A 21,107-nucleotide genomic window follows, 5' to 3' on the forward strand; every position below is an offset into this window, starting at 1 on the left:
CAAAAGTGATCGGCCCACTAGGCTCTCGACACCAATCATTTAGGCACCCCTCAACTCACGAACCACTAGAGTAGACACCTTAACCTGTCCAAAAACTCGGCCCACAATAAACCAAATGCCAAATTCCTAAGACAGAGAAAAGGTGAAACAATAGCGCAAAGCGAACCAGCTCGAACACAAACAAATCAAAACAAGCCACAAAATACATGAGCACCGTTACAGCGCCACCCACCAGCAACCCAACGAAAACAAACCACCATCACCGGAGGGAGACTACCACCCAAACGAGCACCTGAACCTGAATAGACCGGCACACACCCCAACCCTCGACTAGACAACCACAAACCATCACGATCCTTACGACGACGAACGATCCAGTAGTTACAAAGAATGATGATTAATCGTGAAGGATCTGCAACCGCCGGCAACAGAGCGGTCATGAAGGCCTAAAGTGTGACAAATGACTACTCCGTCAACACGAAGCATCTACACACCTAGCTCTTTTGAGCAACAACAACCAAACAACCAAATCTTAAATCCAAGAGAACAGGAGGCCCGTCGGCGGCAAGGCTCCGGTGACACAAAATGGAAACACATACAAAACACAGTTCCAACAACTCACGGAAACCGTCCTTGTACCACAAAAATGCAACAAAAACAAAACAAATCCAAGCAAAACAAAACCCCAATCCGCAAAACTAACCACCGAACTTGAATCATGAATCCAAAAAGCTTCTCACAAAACCAGATCTACAAAGAACTCAGATTCGCATAAAACGCTTCAGATAACACAAAACCAGAGCACGGAGGACACAAAAGGACCAACGTGAATCGAAGCAGAACGCCGCGGCAGCAGGCCGACGACGCGAAGGGTGGTGCAACCATATTGAAATAGTGAACTGGCACACAGTTGGGCAAGATCCACCCAAAAACAGTTGACCCCATCACAACGCATCAAACATACCTCATTCTATGACACTCTAAATCCCAAAAATAATTATTACTATTATTTAATTAAAAATAGAGTTTGATTCGCAGCAGAACGTGTCAAATAAAAACTTCTCTAATAATATAGGAATTCTTCCACAAGATTTAGGATATCACATTGACTCATAACAAACATAATTCATATTTCACTTCATTAAATATTATAATAATATTAACATCAAATCTTTTGCTTTTGAAAATACTTTCTTTTACATCATATACAATAGTTTTCTTGTACAAAACGAAATAATTAAGCATATCCCTTTTTCTGTGTCACTATCAGACCGGTGCTTTTCCCCAAAATAACAGACGACACAAGACAAGTCTTCACGAAAGGCATGTACTTGACTCCAAGACTCATAACCTATATAACTACGGTTTCACAACCGTAGGGCCAAGCCAACAAACACAAACAACGAAGGGTGAGTTCCGAGAAAATGTAATAGTATAAAAAAATGAGAAGAACACGTAAGCAGTTAAGTCAAGTCGTATCAAATCACAAACATAATATTCAGAACCTTGAAGAATATACTATATCATGTCAATCCATATTAGTAGAAAATATAATTACAGCTTAAGAACCAAAATCTTCACAAACACAATGTCACAATTCAATTTCAAACTAGTCACAACACATATAGTCACCAATAACCATCTTCATAAGAACATCAACAGATAATCACCTTCATCGTCTCACACAATTACTCTTATTCACCAAATACAAATCATCGTCAAATTTTATGCATATGGACTCAGTCCTAAGACCTATATGAATGTGGTACCACACCTATCGTCATAATTTGCCAGAGGTATGTTACTAGACTTTCATCGTCATAATTTACCAGAGATATGTTACTGGACTTTCATCGTCATTTCGTCATCATGATTCCTAGACACAACTCTATATGCATGCATGAGATAGACTCTTCAAGTATTAAAAGATCATAACATCACCAACAAATCAGAATCATAAATGCAGACTCTTCCTATTATGCACAACATCAAGACAAAACACATCATCGCCATTCACATCGTCATCATAAGTAAACATTGTCATTCTCATCATCGATGTATATTAAATATCACCATACGTCATCATTCTCATCGTCAATATAAATTAGACATAGTCATTATCATCATCAATTAAAATAGACATGCATTTTATCATCATCAATACATTTAGTAACATCACCCTAATCATTATTATAAAATGAACGTCATCAATATGTCTGAATGAGGTCAAACCAAAGATAAAAGAAAGTTAATACGCATATCTACAACTTTCATGAAGGAACCTAAATCCAATTCGATACAGAGAGGGGTGAAAAGGTTGGTTTTTCCTAAACCTAGACATAATGTACAACCGTGCTGACCTCTGTGTAGTATTTTGATCATAACTCAAGTTTTTGATGTTCTATTGGAGTCGCTCCAAAGCTGCATGAAAACTGACATCCATATTTACAACTTTTATGTTTATATCGAAACCTAGTTCAGAATATAAAATAGTTGAAAATTGGTTTTCCTAAGACTCGAAAAAGAGCACGACCCTGCTGACCCATGGGCAGTATTTTGATCATATCTTGAGTTCTAGCTTTTGGGATGAGGTCAAACCAACGCCCAATTAAAGCTAACACTCATATCTACAACTTTCATGAAGACACCGAATCCTAACTCTCAACAGAAAAGTCCCAGTGTTTATTTTTGTTTTCGAATTTTCTGCGATTTCGCCTTAGGGGACCTTTCCTAACTTCGTTTTCGACCCTAAATTCGCCAAACTCGACCCCAATCTTCACTCCGTGATTAACCTATCATTCAAACACTAATCATTTGTTAACCTACTGATTTATTCACTCTTTATAAGACTAAAAACTTAATTAAAAAAAACTAAACTAGTTTTCCTCAATTCTCATCTTTCAACTTCATCTTTTCAATTCGTTCATCATCATTCTCTCATCAAAATTCACATCATAATAGTAACAACATTTTAAAATTTAAAACAAATCTTCCTTCATAGATTAAGATACCCTAAAGTGCAAAGATTCTTCCCCTTACATCTATCCACTCGTTGGCCTAAGATACTCCTTAAGAGTACCATCTACAACATAAACTGGAACCATCACTACCTTGTCATATAAAGAATAACATCAATGCTTATTCATCTCAAATCAACATCCCATTCATCAACACTTATCATATTTTCGATCACACGTAATCATATTCCAATAGTCATCATATACATGTGACATACCAAAAATTACATTCAAATACATAACGTCACATCTATATCAATCATTAAATAAGTCATCAATCTATATAGTTGCAGCAAATCAAGCATAAGCACACACAAATTTATCCATGACTTCAAATACCACATATTCACATAATTCAAATCAAGCAACACCTTAATAATGTTTCTAATTCTTCTTTTAACCTCCCACGTCTAAATTTGCACATTAATTAATTATTCTCTCAAAGGGCTACAACCGTTGCGGTAAGCCTCGAATAAACTTTGGGAAATACGATTTTCCCGTTCATCTCAGTTAATTTACACTCATGATCTCAAACTCTTCTCTCTCACCCCATACCTGGTTTGATGCATGTAGGACACAAGGATAAAAAGAATTTCAGCAGCAAAAGAAGATCGGTAGCACACAACCAACAAGTTAAATGGTTCACCGGCAGAATCACGAATCAAAAATATGGCCATGAAACTGAAGTAGATAAAATAGTCACAAGGAAGGGGGGGTTTGAATTGTGACCCTTTAAAAATTAAACCTGTCACTTAAAAGTTATTCTCAAGTTGATAACTTGGAATGGTTAAGTTAACAGACAGACTTCAGAACGTTCTGAAGTGTTAGTATAAAAACAATTTAAATAATTAAATGTGTTTGTGTGTGTTGTGTTTACTGTAAGTAAATAGTAAAGAGAAGAGAAGAAAAACACAGAAATTTATAGTGGTTCACCCAATGTGGGTTAGTCCACTCCTCACAGTTTTGTGAGATTTTCCACTATGATGCTTGAGATAACTTCTCAAATCCTGCACCTTACAACCTTGTTCACCTGAACAATTACAACAACTGTATTCTCTTAGCCTCAGCAGGCTTACACCTTTCTTGCTAAGTTACCCACTTAGACTTTACACCTTTCTACTCAAACTAACACTTTAGTACCCCTAAAGCTAGATGAGACTTTCTTTACAATTTGTATGGAGTTTGAATGATATAGATCAGACAAGAGAAGAATGGAGGTTGAGATTTATCTTTGAAAAGATAAGAGAGATATTGATTTATACTTTTGAAGACTTCTTGGAATCTTTGTGATGATCAATATTTTTGCTAAAGCTTCAAACACTCTTATGTTGTTTTCTTGTATGCTTTGCAAAGGTGTATGTTATGTTGAGGTCTTGATCTCTATTTATAGAGTTCTTGAGCCTTTGTAGCCGTTGGAGAGTGACCACTGGTCTTATGTCACGTGTCCTGGGACCCACCAACTTTAACTTGAAATTCTGGGCAAACTGAAATACTTCAGAATGTTGTTGTGTTCTTGATAATACTTCAGAATGTTGTTGTGTTCTTTATGATCTTCATCTGGGTTCATGTGGATGAACGGTCATATATGCATCTGGGCTTTTGCAGATGAATGTCACATGAATTTCTGGGTTGTACTTTGAAGATTTGCTTTGTACGACTTCAGAATGTTGATAGAACAGATCTTCTTTGAAATCTGTCTTGGAGCGCGTGCAGGATCTCATAAAGTGGAGCTGTCACTTCACTTCCATGCTTTAGGGGATTTGGTTTGCTTTGTACAGTACCAACTCCCTTTTGTGTCGAGATCTTGTTGAATCAGATCTGATCTTGCTTTTGACTTTGCCTTTTGCTTTCCAACCATTGTACTGTTCACGTCAGAAAAAGCATGGAGCAGGATTGAACTTTCTGAACTCAGGGGACTTCAGAATGTTTCTTTTGTTTCACTTAGGATGATTTGTAAGACTTGTAATTGATGTAATCAATTCCTAATAGTGAAACATTTATGAAGTGCAGCATGGAAAACATCTAGGATGATATTCTTAATGGAATATTCCTAATGTTTTGTACTTCAAATGTTCATAGTCTTGAATGAACATTGAAGATGTCCTTTTTGACTTTAATCAAATAAATGGTTTTATTCCTTGATTGATCTTAGTCATGTACTTTTCTAGGCTTTCATTTAAGTCACGTGAACCTTGCATGTTCTTCATTTAGTTCATGAATTTCTGGACTTGGTTCTTGATGTTCATCATGAACAACCTTCTGAACTCTGTCCAACCTTCTGAACTCTTTTTAACTTTCTGAACTCTAACTGAGTTCTTAAGTCTTTATGTCCTTTGATTCTTTGTATCTTGATATGAATTGAAACTTGTTCTGTCTTAGTTAATCACTCAAGAGCACAAGTTAAATACCAACAAATTAATCAAAGTCCATTAATTCCTTAATCATCAAAGTTTGTTATCTTTAAAATAAATTAAAGATTTTGCCTCAACAGAAACTAATAGCTATGTTGATCTTGCTTCTGTTATCGGTGTTATTTCTACATGTTCTACCTTTGCTTCATAGCAGCCCTGTTTTTTTTCCTTTAATTTATTCTCAGGTTGCCTATTAGGTTATGGACATATACAATCGTAGTAGGCTTATACGTTGTTACACTAATTTGATCTACTGTGGATGGCTATGGCACTTGTTCCCTGGTACCCATCCTTGTCTTCCACGTCACTCAATATCTATTAATAAATGTGTCCCATTATTATAGGATTATTTAGCATAGGCATTTGTCATCGATTTTTCTTCTTCTATTAGTAATTACTAATTAGTAATAACAATAACAGTTCTATCTAATAATATTTTTTTTTGTCAACAAAATACTAATCAGTCAATCCACTCGCCCATGACTAAAATTTTAGACTCATAAATACTCATAGTAAACTACTATCATTTTTCTAAAATAATTAAAATAAAATATGCACACACTTCTTATTAATTCACACGATGTCGTAATAATAGACAAAAAAAACATGTATAAATAAAATCCCTTACAATAATAACTAGAGATTTATACCATGAACACACACATATATAATATGGAAAATTTGGGGTGTTACAACTTCCCTCCTTTTCAACCAACCACCCAACCTGGAATAATCTTGCGACGACATATCAAACAACCGACAAAGATATACCGAAGAAGAAAACCAAGTGAAAACGAAGAAGAAAAATCGTGGATTTGAAAACTAAGTGCTAGATTGCGAAAGATCTAATGCATCCACCGTATGAGGGAGGTGGCGTGGTGGTGGGGAGAACAATCTCGTCACACCTATAGTTGCATCTTATCACCTTCATCCACACGATTAAGAAGCCTATAACATCATTTACCGAATAAACATCGTTAACAGTAGACCTCCAAGACCACTTGTCGGATACATTTTCTTGAAAGAAAGAAAAAAAGTTATCCGATTTGGCATAACATATATAAAAGGATGCAAATGTACATGTGAAAAAACACAACTACTTAAGTAAAAAGATACACAATGAAGGAGTGCAATTGGACTTCTATAAGTATATGTAACTTGATGAAAGTTACTAACTTTTTTCGTGGTGGCTGGAGTTTGAACCCCGGACCTTGCATATATTATGCATTGTCTCTACCAACTGAGTTAACCTCAGAAGGACAATGAAAGTTAATAACTAACCAAAGGATTAAGGGTTCTCGCTCTCCAATAAAATATTTTTTAAATCAACCATAAAGAACAGATCATGAGAAAGAACAGATGAGAAATAGATAAACTGGAAATCAGATGATAGAGATTTATGTTTTCTATCATGGATGAAGGTACATTGTTTAAATGTCTTCAATATGTGAGAATTAGATGATCCAAAATCTTTATGATGTAGTTTTCTTAAACGTAAACATAAATGTGAAAACTATAACTTATAGTAGTATCTTCCGTATTACTACCCACTTTAACTAAATGATCAATAAACCAATTTCCATCTTCACATTCCACCCCATGAAAGATACTAAAAATGTTTCTCCATCATCTCGATACCACACTTTCCCTCTTAGTAATGTACGACTAAGACCTTGGAGTGCATTTATCACCTGATCTCAAATTCGAATTCTCTTTATGTCAATTTTTATGGGTTAGTCCATGCAAAATTTTGCTCGGACTTTAATTAGTTTCTCATATCAGTCGGTCATTGAACATTATTCTTAACTTTAATTCATTTTTATTTTATTTTTTGACAAGAAGAAACTTATTGAATTTCATTCATGATAATAGTAGAGATACAAGATGGAATCCTAATATGAATATGGAAACTAGCATGACTCGAAGCCACTCTAGCAAAGCTATGAGCAACTTCGTTGGCTTGTCTCCGAATAAACCTAACATCATAGGTTGCCAAATCAGAAGCTAACATGCGTCTACAGTCATTGATCACTGCGCTAAAATTAGAGACGCCACAATTACTACCATAGAGACTATCTACCACAGTTTTGGAATCAAGCTCAAAGTCCACAATACCTAGCTGTAGATCGCAAACCCAATACATTGCAGATAATAAACCTAAAGCCTCACCCAACTCCACATCAAGGAGCGGAGTCATCCATTCAGTTTTGGCTGACACATATCGACCTTCTTCATCTTGAATACACACACCAATGTCGACTCGATTCAGAGCTTGAGAAAATGACGCATCAACATTACATTTAAACCTTCCGGGACTTGGTTTAATCCACTTAAAATCATTCAGAGTAGTGGGAGACTTAGGGATGAGATGACGAATAGTCTGAGCATTCCTCCATCTAGTAAGAAGAGAACTTGCACGAGCACAAATAGCTTAAGCTGTTTCAGTAACATTGTTACATACCTTATTGTTTCGATGCTTCCATATACTCCAAAGGGCCGCGCTGAAAACTTGTTTCATATCTTTCATTCATAAAACTAAGTAAAATTAGCGATCAAAAAAATAAATAAAAAAAATTAAATTCATCAAAATTAAAAAAGGTAAATAAAAATAGAATCCATCAAAAAAAAAAGAAAAACTCAAATTCAAATCTAGAAAAAGCAAAAAAAGATACCTACCTAAACCAAAGGGTTTGTGTACTTTATTGGACCAGCACACAATCAAATCAAACACTTAACCCAAACCGACACGCTTCATCATATTCACTTCTCTTCACATTCTCATCTCTTTCAATTCCCTTTCATCTTTTACACTGACACACTAAATTCATCACGATGTTGCAGTTACTTTACACTGCGATTTTCGGCGAAATGCTATTGATCCTAACCCTAGTTTTCAAAACCCCACTTCGAAAATTGGTGATTGTTTCATTGGATCGAGTCAAAAGAGGTCGTGGACCAATCGTTGTTACTACAGTTGGTGCTACGTTGATCGTTGTGCTTTCTTCTAGTCTTTATAGTATGGCTAAGATCCAACAACGTACGGTGGAAGCTGGTGTTCTTAACCCCACTGATCAAGTTCTTATGTCTAAACATATGCTTGAAGCTTCTTTAATGGGTACTTTCCAATTTCACGTTTTTTTATGATTATTATTGTTTTGTTTTGTTTTATTTGAAATTAGCCCTATCTGGTAAGAATTTGTAATGGGATTGTTTGTTTTGTTTGATTAAATGATGGATTATATTATTTTATTTTATTTGAGAATTTTATGTTTTAAGGGTTAGACATGTATGAGTGAAGTCCTATTTTAGTTATGAGGAAAAACTGCCACACCCTATTTTATATGTGACGAAAAATAAAAGCTAATATGAAGCACAGACACTCCTCGGATTAGGCGTGTCCTTGTGTCTGACACAGACACATAATTACACTGAATTATGCGATTTTCTCAAATTATTAGGAGTGTTGGTATGTCCGCGTCAGTGTCTTTGTCGTGTCCGGTGACACTGTCCGTATCTGTACTTCATAGAAGCTAACTTATAGCTGACAAGCTTATAGTGGATGACTTATAAGCTAGTTATAACTGATAGCGGATAAACTAGTTGATTGTAGTGTTTGGTAAAATTAGTGGTTGAAGTAACTTATAAATATGAAATGACATGCAGGGGTAAAATTGAGATAAAAAGTGATAGGTTATAAGCTTTAAGCTATAGGCTACTTGAGTTAGCTTATTAATAACCGCTATAAGCTCAAGAAAATACGCTATAAGCTCGTGTTAAAATGGCAGTTACCAAACAAGTATTTTTTAATCATACGGGCTTTTAAGATATATGCCATAAAACTCAAATTTATGTCTTACTTACCAGAGTCTTAGGAGAAAAATAAACTACGACAATCTAGTCCTCTACCTTCTTTAAAGAGGCGAGTATTAAGTTTTTGAGGCAAGGACTAATTTGTCCATGGTTATTTTTCTAGAAGATTAAAACTTCAAAAGTGGCTTTGATTTTATTTTATTTTAGACTAAGTTGAGTCTTGCAATTTTACTTATAGACTAAAATAGGTATGCGCTCTGTTTTTTTTTTTGGTCAAACTCAGTATGTTTTTCGTCTCTATTGTTATGTCAAATTTTGTGTACCTATTTTTCAGTTCCTTCGAATAATAAAAACATATTTACCCTTTCTGCAATGATTATAGTTAAAAGGGAAATTTCTTTGAAGGACTAATTAGCTTGACAGTGTTTGGTTTGTTGATCAAATGCATTTTTGTTATTATCCATTATAAAGAAAATGCCGTATGTGATTGTGATCAACACAGAAGATGAATTGAAAAGATTGTGTTTTGTGCATTGCTAGTTAATGTTTATTTCCTTTGATATGAGTTCTATATAAGGTAGCTATGGACCTTTTTATTGAATGCTATTTGGTGTTATACACTCCTCTGACTTTTATGACATCGGATAAACAATGATTCACTTGATTGGTATCTGATCTAGCAGTTAACATCAAATGACTCAATATTTCGTGGTTTGTTTCGAATTTTCATGTTCGTGGGTTATTGTTTTGGCTGGGAATGGTGGAGTGTGTCTCGGAGTGGGGTTGTGATTGTGTGAATGTTTGACTTAAGCAGGTATCACTGAAATAACAGTCATCATTATCAGCTCAGCAATCGCCGCAAGCATATAATTGATTGCTTGAAATTTTTATGCTTGAGATGAGCAATATCTTTGCTTATGCCTATTCCATAAACTTTTCTGATCTTGTGTGATCATGCAGTGGATGTTTTATGGTTATTGGCTATGTATATAGCAATCTTCAAACCTTTTAATAACTCTTTGGTTGAGGGGGTGTTTGATGCAAAAGTTGGCTAAAGGGGAGGGAATACAAGGGGCAAAATTGGATGGATTTGGAATGTAGGAAAAAATAATTTAGAATTTGTTGACTTAACTATCCTGGTTTTTTCCCAAACTGCAATTATATTTCTCATTCCTGACAGTCCGTCTTAACATTGCCGCCTTTAGCGTCTTTACTTTCATATTGTGCAAGTCTCAATATTAAAGTTTCTTCACGTCAGTCTAAGTCATAGCAGTTAATGTTTTTGCAACTTATTTTCATCTACCTTGTTGAATATCAATTCTATTGTTTGTTGCTGATTTAGATATGATTTGATTGATTGATCCCAACCAAAAGATTATGAAGTTTTGAATTTTTTTAGTACCTTGCTATATAGTTTGGTTTCCCATTTTAGCTATCTATTTATTTATTTATTTTACAATAATGATTTTAAATTTATAAATCTGCATAATGTATTGATGGGGACTATGGTGATCTAGTGATTTTTGATATAGCTCATATTATTGACTAGCTTGATTGGCATTTCTCTGTTTTCTTGGCATAAATACTGAAAACAACAAGAACTATTTCCCACTAGGTGAGTTGCATTGATGGTATGAACAGAATCATTGTGTTTTTGTCAAAATTAAGTTATAGAAAAGGCCCATCCAGATCTAGGATTTTTGAATGGTTCCTCAGAGTTTTCCTTGGTCTTCATCAACCTTTATTTCCTGGGCTTCTTCAATTTGATAAATTCTTCTTCTTGCGACTTTCAGTCATATGGCTAAACCATTTTAAGTAAGCTCTATCATTTCTAATCTCATTTTTCTTGTCCATTCCACTACCGAATTTTCATCCTGGATACAGGTTAGGTTCTGATTGGCATTTTATCCCTCACCATTCATTACTGTAAACCATTGTTATTGTTGATTATAGCTGTTTGGTAATTTTTGTTTTATGAAATGTGAAGACACCTTTCGATCACTGATAATACACACGAAGCATTTTCTGCAATGTATCCACCTAGTTTGAGTTCGATGATTTACATCTCTCCATTTCTCCATCACCAATTATGATTGATAATCCAACTTTCTACTGAATCAAGCATTACTTTTATTTTCTTTCATTTCATTTAAAAATATTTGAAATATTCGAATTTATTACATGTAATATGCCAGCTGTCTTGTTTGGATAATGCTAATAGATTTGAATTTTGTTTTCATAGTTTTTGCTTACTGGGTTTCAAACCTTCCATTGCTTGCTTTAGACAGGGTAGAATTTTGATTTGTGTTTTCTTTTCACATTGCATGACTTTCCCTGCTACTTCTATACTAGTTCCTAAAGGTGGTTTATCTTGCCAAGATTCCTTGATGTAGCTTTTTTCCCTGTTTTAGCTGTTGCTTATGAAGCCCAGACGCTTCAAAAAATGGAGAAGTATAAATGTCCGACACATCCAATGCTGTGTCTGATACTTTCCCATTACGTATCCAAATATTTTTTTTCTTTCTATTTCTTTATAGAAATATTTTCACCGATATACATCTTCAATCCACCTCACGTGATAAAGACAGCTGTCTTCTGGATACTGTACATCTTCAATATGTCTTACTAACTTAAGACACGACTGTATGTTTTTGTGATGCATTCAGTACAAATACGTGGGGGAAATATATGTAACTACGCATACATTATGATCAAATACTTTCTTGTAACTGCTCATCATCATATATCGACTACTACTGATATGTTTTATGTTGTTAGCGAAATGACCTTAAGCTTTGTGGATTATATATATGAATACATTTTTGTAATGTATCATAGACGTGTCATAGTATCTTGATTCTTAAAAATTTCACATATGACACGTATTGCATTCTTAGACATGTCGTAGTATGTTGATTTTTAAAAATTTCATTTATGTGTCGTATTGCATCTGTATTATACTATGTATCCGGGCTTAGTTTATGTCAGTTGGATGTTTCTTTGTCTTAACTTTTTTATCAATTTTTTTCATCCTTATAGATGTTTTGGTCCTTGAATTTGATTTTTCACTTATAATAAAATGTGCAGGTTTTGTGCTGTTCCTCTCTCTAATGATTGATAGATTGCACCACTACATAAGAGAGCTTCGTTTACTCAGGAAGACCATGGAAGCTGTTAAGAAACAAACCCGAAGTTTTGAGGACGGTAAAAATGGCAGCACAGAGGAGCAAAAAGCATTGACCGAAGAAATTACCACATTGAAGTCTAAGGTTAAGAAGCTCGAATCTGAATGTGAGGCGAAAGGAACCAAGGAAAAGACATTGGAAACTGAAGTAGAGGCTCTTAAAAAGCAATCTGAGGGGTTCCTTATGGAATATGATCGTCTCTTGGAAGACAATCAGAATCTTCGGAGTCAGTTGGAGGCCATCGACCAGAGCTCTTCACACCTTGATAACAAAAAGAGTACATGAGGGTTAAAAATATCCATAGAAGAACAGTTTTCTTTGTTTCAAATGCTGTTTTAGTGTTCCATGTTTCCTTGATGAGTTCACAGTTGTAAATTTTATGGTCTAAAAACAGCTATGTGGATTGAGTATACTTGACTGTTATTTAAGCAGCTAGCTATATATTATTATAAAGGAACAGATTGTTATTGCCATAGGTTGATTTTGAATTTCATAGTTTGGATGCAATTATGCATCTCCTCTTCAAGGTCTCAAGTTCAATTCTCCTATATGCTAGTTTAGGTGGGCTAATTAAGCTTATTCAAAAAGGAATGAATGATGTTACCTAGCTGTTATCTTTCGAATGACTTGTAAAGAGGATAAATCATTCACAAATGTTGTGTAGATAAAGTACTTAGGCCTCACCTGCTGCCTGTGCATGGAGAACACAACTGCGGCCAAATAATGTCAGTTGGTTGTTCCTCATTCAACAAAATTCTCGTAGTGTTCTAAGAGCACCGACATCCATACTATCTAATTTAATGGACTTCACACCATAATTATTTAAACAACTCAACTATTTTTTCTAAATATCCCCAACAATTTTTTTTTTTTTTTTTTTTTTTTTTTTTTTTTTTTTTTTATCTTTTAGTATTGTTAAAGAATTTTTTTTTAAGAGGAAGGCATCGTTGCCATGGGCAAAGAAACTCAATTACCATGCTTCTCAAAACGGACACGGGTAATTGTGTTTCTTTGATGGTAAAATTTTACCATGTTGGATAACGAGAGAATCCAAATCCTTAATATATTCATCATATAATTTCAGCTCATGCATTTTACAACAAAGCATTGAACCCTTAGTATTTGTTACTTGTTAGATTATGCAAATATTTATCCATAAAAAAAAGAAATCTAATATGTAAATATTAATTTTTTTTTTTTTTTGAGTGATATCGAAATGACGTTCAAAATAAACCGAAAGCTGAAGAAAAACCGACTCATAATGTGCAAACTTGTGCTGAGATCACATGCTTTGAAGCTAAATGAAACACATTTCATGTGAGTGTATGTGTTAATTTTAGGCCTTCAAACATTAACCAATTTGACTCAAGTCGGTGAATAAAGCAATAACGTATTTCCTGTTATGATTTCATAGCACAAATTGTAATGGAAGCTGGCATATATATGCATGCTATAAAGCCAAATTTTAATGCTCCTTTTGTTCCTGTTACGTTTGATGATTACCACCGTTTCTAATCTCAATTCACGTTAAACCCTTTTACACTACATGGTTTATCCTCCTCCGATTCTATCCGTTGTATTTGATTACTTCACACATATTAAGAAAAGATAAAATAAAGAATAGTAATTTTTAAAATTATTTTAATCATTAGTGTATCTTTATCATCATAAATGCGAATAGAAAAATAATAATTTTCAAGTGAGACTCAAATATTAATAAGAGGGTATAATTAAAAAATGGGTTAAGTAAATAAATTGTCCCTCTAAATATACCAACATTTGATTTTAGTCCCTCTAAAATATTCCTTAGGCTTTTGATCTCTTCAAAATTTTCCATTCAAGAAATTAGTCTTTACTTTTTTAGTCAACTCATGTTTAACCTTCATGTTTTTTAATCGAATTTTCTAGATGAATAGAATATTATGACAATCTCTAAAAAAAATAATTTTTTTTAACAAAACATGAATTAAATATGATTTTTTGTTTTTGATGCTAAAAAAATTATATTAAATTCATGTTATGTTAAATTTTTTTTTTTTTTTTGGAAAATATTGTCATTTTTCTACCCACTTATGGAAAATTTATTAAAAATATGAAGGTTAATTAGACATGAATTAACTAAAAAGTAGGGATTAATTTCATGGATGAAAATTTTTGGAGGGACCAAAAGCCTAAAAAATATTTTAGGGGGACTAAAATCAAATGTTGATATATTTAGATGGACCATTTACTTAAAAAAATCAATTAAATTACTTTTAAAGTTGAAAGTAACACTCTTTTTAAACAATTAGGTCGTATTCATTATTTTCTTTTGTACCATATTTAGTTTTCACTGTATCATATTCAAGTTATTATACTTGTATCTATGATGATGATAAATATAACAATAGTTAATAGTCTTTATGAGCATAACTCAGTTGACAGGGACATGCATTGTTATATGCAGAGGCCCGGGTTCGAAAAAGTGAATTCTAGCCACTAAACTACTTGAGAAAGAAAAAAAAAAGAATAATAATTAATAAGTATATTGAAGGTTGGGTAGCTCAACTGATTTGAGTTAAAGGTTAAATGAGTTGAAAGTGAGTTAGAAGTGAGTTGAAAGTCGCAACTTCAAATTCAAACAAAAGGGTAAATATTAATCTAACTATTGACTTTTGCCAAACATAATTTATTAAAATTGTTATTTTCTTTTATGTGTAGCTTATCTTGTGAAATAGAGAAGAAAAAAAAAATATCTTGTACACTAATTATGAGATGGAGGGAGTTCCGTTTTATTTTATGTAATCATTGTAATGTAACTAATTGCACGGTGTTACTCATATCCTCACATGAAAAATGGTACAAATTTGAAATGATATTTCTATAACGTTTCAAAGAAATCATTGAAATCTTCCTCTTTAAGCATGCTTTTTGCTTTTATTCACTTCTATAAATTTCAGCCACTTTATCAACATTTCTCATCAATATCATTTTACAATAACAAAAAAAATGGCACCAACATCTTCAACACCACTCAAAATCATATCCTTCTCAATATTACTTCTCATAACCATCAACAACATAGCTAATGGTCAACAAAATCAATCAACCTTGGTGTTCTTCCTACAAGATGTCGGAAAAGGAGTTGGCGCAACCGTTCAACCAGTTATCGGCATCAATGGAAAGGTTTGGTCCTACAACTCATTTGGAACAATATTTGTAGTCGATGACCCTATTATGTTAAACCCTAATCCAGGTTCAACTCAAATCGGAAGGGCTCAAGGTATGATTACAGTAACATCTCTTGATGGTTCAAATGTGAGCATAGTTTTGTCACTTGTGTTCAACAATGGGCAATATAGTGGTAGCACTTTGGAGATTCAAGGTGCTAGTCGACAACGCGAAAATTCAAGAGAGCTTTCTGTTGTTTCCGGAACAGGAAGGTTTCGATATGCAAGAGGATTTGTTGTGTTTGAAACTGTATCTTATGATGATTCAACTAATCATTCTGTTCTTCGTTTGACTGTAACTTTGGCTATACCATCTTGAGAAAATTATGTATATGCTTGTTGGTAAATAATATCATATGGATGTATGATATCTGACAAGCTTTATATATGTACCAGCTTTCATAAAATAAAATAAAAGTTTAGAATATGTATCAATAAATTAAAAATTTAATCTAGGGTATAAGTTGAACTTTTATCTTCTTATAGGTTGCATATTGTTACAAAGAAACAAATTGTTATTGTTATGTCCGACACCCTAAATCTCATAACCATAAAACATCATTGAGACATCAAAACATCGAAAGAAACAAGCTTCCTCTAAGCATCACGTTGCTCTTGGAAAATTTGACTCTAAGTAAGACTAGAGAATCTTTCTTGGATACTCTACCACCTCAAATGCATATAGAATATACAACTTGAGAACTCAGACCATAGAAGAGAGTGATAAAGATGATCCTTACCTATCCTCATACAATATTAAGTATTGTGTTGGTTTTATCAAAAATAAATTGTATCGAACCACAAAGACTGGACTTAGTTTTGATCGTTTTTAAATTCAGAGAAATTCTTAATCAAAGTTTGTAAAAGTCGATTTGGTAGTAGGATCACAAATAAAATATGACAAGTTTAGAGAAAGTTATCGTCGGATTCAATTTGGATAACATCCCATCTAATGTTTCCACTTAATCAATTGCATACTTTTTTTTCCTTCAAATATAACTCCACTCATCCCTTGGCACACATCTCCATTCCTGGATGATGATGCAAAATCCATTAAACCAATTGACTTTCAATGCTCGGTGGCAAAATAGCTAATTTTTTTTTAATGGCATACAACCATATAGTTTTACATGAACATAGACCTAATCGCTATTTCTTGAGTATTAACACCTACACACGGTGTAAACCAGATATGTACGTTAGATATTAAGGCAATTCTTTACTTAAACTAAATCAAAAGTTCATTTACGAATTGCACGTCGGCAAAAGCAGTAAGAACACATTTAAACCAAAGATTATATTGAATGCATAAATCATATACAATCAGCCAGACTAAGAGTGCTACATAGAATCCTAGCTATTAAATCTAATCCCAACACAGAGAGTTCAGTTAGCTAGTGAGAGCATAACTAACAAAGAAAGGTTGGTTGTTGGAGAAGCATGAACAAGCTTGAATCCAAGCTCGCTAGCTTTCTTATGGTGATACTCACAACTTCCTCTCTATGTTTTTCTCTCTAAATGCATTAAACTTATGTGCATATACAACTCATAAATGCATTAAATTTTTTCAAATGGATGTAAAATGTCCATTTTTTTAGTGGATTTCTAAATGAAGAAGTTTATGTTCATCAAACTCTTAGTTTCATCAACAAGGAAAAACCTAGCCATGCTTTCAAACTCTTAAAATCTCTATATGGTCTCAAACAAGCACCAAGAAATTGGTACGAGAGATTGAGATATTTTCTAAAAGAAAATGGTTTTTCTAGAGGACATATTGACTTAACACTTTTCGTAAAATTAATCTAGTTAATATGATATGTTTATTATTCTAGTCTATGTTGATGATATCATCTTTGGCTGAACAAATGAAAATATGCGTAAGGAATTTTCAGACCCTGTGCAAAACGAATTTGAACCGAGGAGCATGATGAGAGATTTATTCATTTTTATTTTCTTGCAAATCAAGCAACAAACTGAAGTAATTTTCTCCGTCCTTTTAGGTGTTTGCTTCCATATAAGATGTCTTGGGATCTGAGAACATAATTTCTCCCTCTGTAACATCTTTCGAGGCCTTTTGAAACTTCATTCTTGATCTTCCCAAAGTTTTCACTAATCTTTAGATGTCTTGTTTTGCCGATTTTCATGATTTCTTTGTGAAATACATCAAAATACCCTAGAATTGCTAATTAACTTTCGGGAAGAATAGAATTACAGACCCAAATATAGAAAACATTACAAATGTCCCGAAATCATAAGCAATTGATCTAATACTCCTCTATTCCGCAATTAAAACCTACTGAAAATGACTTAAAAACATGCTAAAAATAACGTAAGATGACCTGTCATCACAAGTCCAGGCACAAAAATGATTGAAGTTCAAAAGATAAGAAGCAAGTTAGAATGACATCAGAAGTACAGATTGAGTAAACACCAAATGAAATGATAGAAGAAACATGTCTAAAGCTGAAGAAGATCAAAATCGAAGATCAGAAGCTGAGAAGAAAAGCACAAGGAATAACAACTAGTTTCAAGATTTACCTGGTCATCAAGGTAAACCACTAAAGGACAAAAAGAACTAGTTCGTAATGCCTATTTTTTTAATTTACATTTCTTATTAATCTGCTGTGTAAATATTTAAAAAAAATTGTGAGATATTGAAATGCGTTCAAAATAAACCTTTTTTTTTTTTTTATAACTCGCCGGTTCCTAAGGTAAGGGATTTCTAGTAATCCGGGGTTAGCCCACGAGATAAATAAAGTTAATAAAAAATTATTTCATCCAACAATTAAACTCGAATTCTTTCAAATAATATTTTTTTTGGTGGAAATCATTAACCACTTTATCTCAATCACTTTTTTGGCATTCAAAATAAACTGAAAACCGAAGGACAATACCGATTCATCATAACAATGTGCACAATCATGCTCACATGCTCTTTCTTACATACATGTAACAAGAATAATATGTTGAGGCCAAATGAAACACCTTTCTTGCTGGTTAGATTTCTTGCTAGTTATGCATCTTACGTTTGCATCAGGTCGGTGAATAAAGCAATAACGTATTCTCATGTCACGATTGTATAGCACAAATTGTAATGGAGGCTGACATGGTATATGCATGCCTATGAAAGCCAACTCTTAATGCTTGTTATACGTCTAACGTTTTGATTATCATCCACGTTAATTTCACTATACTAACTTTACACCATTTGGTACGCAACTTCCCTTTTCCATGATTAGTTTTGCTTCTTCATTGGTGGCTGAAGCTCACACATTTTACATGTAGAGAAGTGGGGTGTGCGGGGTTTGAACTTCAGCCCCTGTATATATTATGCATTGTTCTACTAACAGAGTTTAGCTCACGGAGTGTTTGTAATTTTCGTTGTATGTATATAATTTATTAACAGTGTTACTCGTACTCACATTTTTTTCTATAAGCTACCCGTATACTTCACATGATAAACGTACGACACATATTTCAAAATTAAATTGTTATAACATTATGTGAAAGAAAAGTCTTTAACATTTACGAAATCATTGAACCCTTCCTCTTTAAGCACAATTTCTGCCTCTAATCACTTCTATAAATTCCATCCATTTTAGGAAATAAACTCATCAACATTTCTAATCAATAGTTACAATAACTAAAAAAATGGCACCAACATTTTCAACACCGATCAAAATAATATCCTCAATACTACTTTTGATAACCATCATCATAACTAACGGTCAAGCACCAAATCAAACATCAACATTGGTGTTCTACCTACAAGATGTGGGAAGAGGATTCAACGCAACCGTTATGCCGGTTATCGGCATCAACGGAAGGGTTTGGTCTTACCACTCATTCGGAACAATATTTGTCGTTGATGACCCCGTCATGTTAAGCCCTAGTCCATTTTCAACTCAAATTGGAAGGGCACAAGGTGTAATTACAGTGACATCTCTAGATGGTGCAAATGTGAACATAGTTTTGTCACTTGTGTTCAACAATGGGGAATATAGTGGTAGCACTTTGGAGATACAAGGTAATAGTCGTCAACGTGAGAATTCAAGAGAGCTCTCTGTTGTTTCTGGAACAGGAAGGTTTCGATATGCAAGAGGGTTTGTTGTGTTTGAAACTATGTCTTATGATGCTCCAAGTGAACGTTCTGTCATTAGGTTGACCATAACTTTGGCACTACCTTGAGAAAATTATGTATTATTTATATGGTTAATGCTTGTTGATGTATAATATCATATGGATGTATGATGTCATACAAGCTTTATATAGATTAATTAATAAATGAAAATTATAAAGGAATAATTTATCTTGTCTTGTTACTAGTATTATTACTTTTTTCACCTTTTATATGATTTTATTAGTATTATTTTTTCTTATTCCATGTGGAATTGGGATTGTGATTAAAATTGACTAGCCTCTTATAAAAAAAAAATAAGGAAAAAGAAAGAGGTTAGTCGCAATAGTTAATATGAGTTCCAATATAAGAATGGTTGCCATTGGTTATTTATAGTGGAAAATATTGAGAGAAAAAAACTCTTCAAAATAAAACTTGTCTTGAAAACTAGACTTTTGTTCAAGATTCCATTAAGCATAGAACCTACAATGAAATGTGTAAATTATATATTTTGAGAAGATACGAATCCAAAGATCCAAATATTTTTTTTAACAAAATCCAAAGACCCAAATGTTGTTGAGCAGATTTTGAGGCTTTCAATCAGTTCATTGATGAAAATGTTTTGATTGATTTACCTTTTTGCGGGCGTAAGTTTACTTGGTTTAAGGGTGATGGAAAATCTATGAGTCGGTTGGACAAATTTTTGCTCTCTAAATCGTGGTATTTGGTGTGGCTGAATTGTGTTCAGGTGGCTCATCTGCGTCGGTTGTCCGATCATTGCCCTATTTTCTTATATGTTGATGAAGAGAATTGGGGACCTCGGCCCTCTCGGATGCTGAAATGTTGGCAGGACACGCCTGGTTACAAACAATTTGTTCGTGACAAGTGGAAATCGTTTCAGATTGTGGGATGGGGTGGTTTTGTGCTTAGAGAAAAATTGAAGTTAATTAAATTGGCATTGAAGGAGTGACATGTGTCCCTCACACATAGTCTTCCTGCGAAGATTCTTTCGCTAAAAGGGAGGCAGGCTGCTCTTGATATTAAAGGAGAAGGTGAGGAGTTATCGGAAGATGAATATGCAAAATTACATGGTATTATAACAGATATTCACACTTTGTCTCGTCTTAATAGTAGTATATGTTGGCAACATCCGAGGTTAAATTGGTTACGTGACGGCGACGCCAATTCTAAGTATTTTCATTCGGTTTTTGCTAGCTGGAGACGACGTAACTCTTTATGTTCGATTGTGTGGATGGTGCATTGGTGGAGGGCATGCAGCCCGTGCGTCATGCAGTTTACTCTCATTTTTCTTCACATTTCTGTGCGCACAATATGCTCCGGCCAGGTGTTGGACATCT

The 21,107-nt window shown here is 33.8% G+C and overlaps 3 protein-coding genes across 3 annotated transcripts; all 3 read left to right on the forward strand.

Moving 5' to 3' along the window:
* The first annotated feature begins 8,112 nt into the window (after positions 1-8,112).
* LOC11444046 (B-cell receptor-associated protein 31) lies at positions 8,113-12,949 on the forward strand. Its single transcript, XM_003605910.4, has 2 exons — positions 8,113-8,543; positions 12,326-12,949. Exons 1-2 carry the CDS (start codon positions 8,261-8,263, stop codon positions 12,706-12,708), a joined length of 666 nt encoding a protein of 221 aa, XP_003605958.1. The 5' UTR covers positions 8,113-8,260; the 3' UTR covers positions 12,709-12,949.
* A 2,462-nt stretch (positions 12,950-15,411) lies between these two features.
* LOC11445205 (dirigent protein 2) lies at positions 15,412-15,951 on the forward strand. The gene has a single exon (XM_003605911.3). The coding sequence runs from the start codon at positions 15,412-15,414 to the stop codon at positions 15,949-15,951; it is 540 nt and encodes a 179-aa protein (XP_003605959.2).
* Positions 15,952-19,242: 3,291 nt separating this feature from the next.
* LOC25492150 (dirigent protein 2) lies at positions 19,243-19,954 on the forward strand. Its single transcript, XM_013600218.3, has one exon. It carries the CDS (start codon positions 19,284-19,286, stop codon positions 19,818-19,820), a length of 537 nt encoding a protein of 178 aa, XP_013455672.1. The 5' UTR covers positions 19,243-19,283; the 3' UTR covers positions 19,821-19,954.
* The last annotated feature ends 1,153 nt before the right edge of the window (positions 19,955-21,107 follow it).

The sequence above is a fragment of the Medicago truncatula genome, chromosome 4 (genome assembly GCF_003473485.1).
Source record: "Medicago truncatula cultivar Jemalong A17 chromosome 4, MtrunA17r5.0-ANR, whole genome shotgun sequence".
Classification (NCBI taxonomy): Eukaryota; Viridiplantae; Streptophyta; class Magnoliopsida; order Fabales; family Fabaceae; genus Medicago; species Medicago truncatula.